Here is a 5,463-nt window from a genome sequence, read left to right on the forward strand (position 1 = left end):
ATGTTCGTATTTGTTGTCCTTTTTAGGTAAACAGTACTTTGACTGTGGTCTGATAGGGGTGTTAGTGGTTTGACTGTGAATGCTCTGAAAGAGAATGGATCTAGATCTGTGATCCTGTAATCAACTGGTGAGCAACCATGAAATGAACTATAGGTGTACCTTCCAAGAGAGTCCCCTTTCACCCTGCCATTGACGAGGTACAGACTGAGGCTTCGACAGAGCTCGATCAGAAGCTTCCCGTTTTTATTCACTTGGTCATCACAGTTATTTCTTGGGAAGTTTACAATGTTTTGTGGGAAGCTTTGTCCAAAAATATAGTTATTCCCGTTATCTGTGGTGTAGTCAGGAAGAGATCCTGTCCTGGCATTTAGATCTCCACAGATCAACACACTTCCCTGGGCCTGGAAGTGGTTCGTTTCACTGTGGAGAGATTCAACGATGTCCTTATTATAGTATGGAGATTCAGAGGGAGGAATATAGAGAGCGCATAAGAAAAAATCTTTAGGTGCTTGTTGATTTTGAGCCAGATATGTGATTCTTCTTTTTTAATTGTTTGGATATATCTGTCAATTTCTTGTTTGTGCCAGATTATGATGCCCCCTGAATCTCTTCCACGTGTGATTTTTTTTTTTATGTTTTCTAGAGGATAAAAATATTTCATAGTATCCTGGGGGACAAAGAGTGACTTCATCAGTTTTGCGCCATGTTTCCTGTAGTATTATTATGTCCATATATGATATGTTTTTTCTGAAATCTGAGGTTTGGGTTTTGTTACCAAAACTGAATGAATTAATACCTTGTATGTTCCACATATTGATGTTGTATGTTCTCTCTCTCTCTCTCAATTCAATTCAATTCAATTCAATTTTCAATTCAAATTGCTTTATTGGCATGACATACTTGGATACATATTGCCAAAGCATTGTACATAACAGAATAAAAAACAAATATATATCCATAAATAAACAAAACAAAATACATCCATATATAATTATATAAACATTAATGGCACTACTAATGCAGATGTGTTCACTCTTTACTTCTTAGTTTATGGCATTTATAAATATGTTGTGCAACCAAAGAGGAAATATAGGTCCTTCACCAAGTAATATTCCTAGTTTGTCATTTTCATGGAGTGACTGGAACTCAGGAATAATCTGCTGTATTTGACAGTACAGTGCGTCTCTTAAGGACGTGTATTTGTCACAGTGGAAGAGGAAGTGTTCCTCCGTCTCAACCGATCCTGATCTACATTCACTACAGATTCGCTCTTCTTTAGGTAACCACGTCTTTTTATGTCGTCCTCTTTCTATGGCCAGCAGGTGGTCTCTCTCTCTCTCTCTCTCTCTCTCTCTCTCTCTCAATTTAAATTAAATTCAAATAGCTTTACTGGCATGGCAAAAAATACATTTTGTATTGCCAAAGCATTAAGACAACAAAGAAAATGGTTTAGTGCATCTGGACATGATTTATATATTATAGCCTAACTAATAACTAATATGGAAATGTCATATATTTTTAATATTTGATGAATTTTTAATAGTGAGAATGAAAACAGTACAGAGCAAACAATAAAACAAAAATATTTTACCTGCATAGAAATTAATTCAAGAATGAAATGAAATCTACTCCTCAGATTATTGATTTAGATTCAGAAGTGTGAGTCTGAATCAATGATAGTATGATCTGATTTGTATTATGATAATCAACTTATATTAGGCTGAGTCAAGTATATTTATTATCTATTAAATATTGTTTGTTTGTTTGATTGATTTAATAGTTGTTTGCGTTGTTAATCCAAATGGTTGAATGAATTCAATGGTGTCGTGAACTTCACTTCCCACAATGCTTAGCTTTATCCCGCGGATCGTCATATCCGGAAAACAGTACAGTTATAAAGTCCAGTGTTTTTCGTTTCAGAGAAATGTTGATAAACTCATTAAATGCTCAAGAGCCCAAATGAAGGACAAGATGAGTGTCTCGTTGTCTCAGATCATCTGGAGAGTTTGTAATTTATTCATGTCAGTGTTTTTCTCGCTGGCAACTTACGTGCAGGTAAATGTTACTTTTATGTTCATTTGCATGCATTTTATGAGCTATAATTATCAAATAAAACACTCATTTATGTATATAAGAGGTGATAATTGATAATTAACAGATTAACCGCTGATTTGTTTGATTATCTTTAGATAAATGATCCGGATGCTGCTTTGTGGATGGTAAGACTCACTTTCACCTCAAATGAGAAACATTGCTGCCGCTGTAAAACGATATATGCTCCTTATATTATTTTGTGTTCGTTTCTGCAGGTTGGTTATGCTATTCCAGCTGGATTGTGTTTTTTGCTTTGCTGTCAACCACAAATAACAGGTAAGAAAATGAAGTTCTTCATGATCAAAATGAGACGCAATGCTGCCATCTAGTGTAGAAGAAATACTTCAAAAAATAATCATGGAAATATAAAAATAATTGCATTTTTTTATTCGATTTTGGTATTGTCTGATATATAAAATATACATAAAATTATTATATATTTATTTACTTCATAAAACACGATATGCAATATTTACCACATAAAGCACAATGTTTTGCATTAAAAGACAAATAAACTATATGTACAAATTTAAGTGTGTAAAAACTATTCAGAAGACACACAACTTGACTTTCAGTCTGCATGCATTTTTCACATACAAAATCCCATTTCTTGACAGCCATAAGAGATTATGGTAGATTTTAGAGTTATAAATGAAATTATGTTATACCCTTTCCAGAGTCATTATTATGGAGGAGAATGGCTGATCTGCATGTGCTTGTAGCTTCAACGTTTGGAGTCATTCTGGGCTGGAAACTCTATAAAGAGGGAATTACAGACATTTTCCAACAAGAGGAAGGAAGGTAACGACAATTCAGAGGGGTTTTGACAAAGATTCAATTACACTAGGGGAATAAAACCGCTTTAATTCATTTATTGCATAAATGTTGCTCTTAGGGAATGTTGTGGACTCATGTTGATGGTTTTCTGGCTGCTGTTGTGTCGACATTCAGGAAGGTGAATGCATTATTGTATGATTTTTAACATCCATGTTAAAATGCTGTTCTGAAGACTGTGACTCGGTACGAATGTTTTTCAGCTGAATTATGAGAGTTATTGAATGTGTGTTGTGTCCTGTAGGAGTTCTGTGGGCTCTGTCAGGGTCTGCACTGCTGTGGGAATCACAGTGTTTCCCTTCATCACATGGATCTATTACTACATGAACACAGAGCTGAGGAAGTACTGGCCTGAACACTGTACAACTGCTCTCTGATCAGATAAAACACTCAAGACGCTCTAGATCAGCACAACATACAGATCAACTGAACTTTACTAAAGTGCACTGATAATATGAGACAATCAGCAGCCATCGATCTTGAACAAAAATATTTAATAATTCAATTGTAAACACTACACACTGTAGTGCTATACAAACTTGATGATAATGCTATTTGTCTTTGTGCTCTCAATCTCCTGAATTTATCTGAAAATAAATAACAGTAGGCCTATATGTGTCATAATGCCTTTATGTAAAAAAGAAAACAAGTCATATCTGCCATCTGAAGGTTTAAATTCAGTCTCAGTGTTTCTGATGGGTCTACGTCTCTGATTTATTTATACTGTTGAGCTTGGCTTACAGCTAAAATTAGTTTTTAAATATCAAATCAACATGACATATACAAAATAAAAATGTTTTAACACAATAAAACATGCCCATTTTCAAAAACAGTGCAAAACTTTTACATTAACAATAGCTAAATAACGTCATTACACCAAACTCGGCTTGATCAATACTTATGAGATTTTGATCAAACAGTCAGTGTCATTTTTTATTTGTAGGTAGGCCAACTCGTTTTGTACAATTTCGGATGCAGACCTCGTTTCAGTTGTTCTCAAAGTATGGAACGAGTGCCATTAGACTAGTACGCAGATGAATCACTAAATTAAATATAAATTAATGTTAAAACACAGTACATTTTAATTTAATCATAATTTAAGGTTTTTTTATTTACCTGTATGTAAGCACAGTGCAGTGTTAATGTTCAGGCTGTGTATTTACAATGTTAAAGTGGCTGACAACAATAAATATATTCTCCCACATAAAAGGCTGGTCTACAGGGGACAGCTTTGGTATTCTGCAGGCATTTTACTGATTCCTAAGTTTTTATCATTCATATGTACTTCTTATTTCACTTACTTTGTATTCTAATAATAATAAATATTATTCCATTAATTATCAGGCAAGTTTAATATATGATAATGGTCCGACGGTGAGCCTGAAGTGGTGGTCCGATATCTGGAAATCTGATATTACCATGTGGGCTTTTGCTGACAGTTTGGTCCCCCCCACTTGAAAATGTCTCCTGCGCCCCTGAAGACGAGCAAAGACTTTGAATGACCTAGAGGCATTTTGCCAAGATGACTGGGCAGCTATACCACCTGCAAGAATTTTGGGCCTCATAGACAACTATTACAAAAGACTGCACACTGCCATTGATGCTTAAGGGGGCAATACACAGTATAAGAACTAATACTGATGATACATGGGGCAACTGTTTTGAGCAATGTTGCTTGGGCATTTTCCCATTAACAATGGGTAACAAATTTCTATCTGGATAGATTGGTTGTGGGCCCTGTATGTCACGTGGTTGCCCATTGATGGCAACATTGCTCAAAAAGTTGTCCAGTGTATCATCAGCCTTAGGGTATGCAGACTTTTGAACAGGGGTCGTTTAATTGTTTTTCTTTGTTGCCATGTTTTGTTTATGATTGTGCCATTCTGTTATAACCTACAGTGGAATATGAATCCCATAAAAATAAATGTGTTTTGCCTGCTCACTCATGTTTTCTTTAAAAACAACAAATTACCAATTCTCCAAGGGTATGCAAACATTTAAGTATAACTATACAAACAAGTGTGTAAAAACAATGCTCAGTATATTCAGTAAATAAAGACTTATGTTTCAGTTTGTTCTTCACACAAAACTATAATATAATCTCTGACATTATTCTATATTTTTCCTCAATTTGGCAATATTTGGCCTCAACACTGTACAACTGCTCTCTGAGTTTTCATAGTGTTTTTTATTTTTTATTTTTTTATTTGTCTTTTTTCTGTTGATCTCCTGAATTATAAACTGAATGTAAATCACAGAACAGTATGTATCCTAATGCTTTAAATCTTCAGTCTCGGTGTTTCTGATGGGTGTAAGTGATCCAAAACCAAACACTTACTGCCATCATTGACACTGTGATCTTTAGATTTAAACCTCAATCCATCAGATCCATGCAGTTGGTTATTTCTTATAGCACAATTTTTTTCTCTCTCAGCTTCATTTCTACCGTTGGAGTTGGTTTACAACTAGAATCAGGTTAAGATTGAATTCTCATCTTAAATCATTGTCAGCGCTCACAGGAATTTGAGTAAATGG

General features: G+C 34.7%; 1 protein-coding gene across 2 annotated transcripts; it reads left to right on the forward strand.

The window, feature by feature from the left end:
- The first annotated feature begins 1,842 nt into the window (after window positions 1-1,842).
- LOC131535616 (transmembrane protein 220-like) lies at window positions 1,843-3,859 on the forward strand. Of its 2 annotated transcripts, XM_058768267.1 has the most exons (6): window positions 1,848-2,055; window positions 2,190-2,219; window positions 2,310-2,370; window positions 2,772-2,895; window positions 2,990-3,049; window positions 3,173-3,810. In XM_058768267.1, exons 1-6 carry the CDS (start codon window positions 1,960-1,962, stop codon window positions 3,303-3,305), a joined length of 504 nt encoding a protein of 167 aa, XP_058624250.1. In that variant the 5' UTR covers window positions 1,848-1,959; the 3' UTR covers window positions 3,306-3,810. The 2 variants fall into 2 exon arrangements, with proteins under 2 accessions (XP_058624251.1, XP_058624250.1); XM_058768268.1 differs by lacking the exon at window positions 2,990-3,049 and having other exon boundaries at window positions 1,843-2,055; window positions 3,173-3,859.
- The last annotated feature ends 1,604 nt before the right edge of the window (window positions 3,860-5,463 follow it).

The sequence above is a fragment of the Onychostoma macrolepis genome, unplaced genomic scaffold (assembly GCF_012432095.1).
Source record: "Onychostoma macrolepis isolate SWU-2019 unplaced genomic scaffold, ASM1243209v1 Scaffold5, whole genome shotgun sequence".
NCBI classification, from domain to species: domain Eukaryota; kingdom Metazoa; phylum Chordata; class Actinopteri; order Cypriniformes; family Cyprinidae; genus Onychostoma; species Onychostoma macrolepis.

Bases quoted from the DNA above. Each gene is read 5' to 3' on its own strand.
- LOC131535616 (XM_058768268.1), top strand. From the start codon at position 1,846: ATGCTTAGCTTTATCCCGCGGATCGTCATATCCGGAAAACAGTACAGT. The intron at 2,371-2,771 runs GTAAGAAAATGA...TACCCTTTCCAG, and splicing joins CTGTCAACCACAAATAACAG to AGTCATTATTATGGAGGAGA. The intron at 2,896-3,172 runs GTAACGACAATT...TGTGTCCTGTAG, and splicing joins TTCCAACAAGAGGAAGGAAG to GAGTTCTGTGGGCTCTGTCA.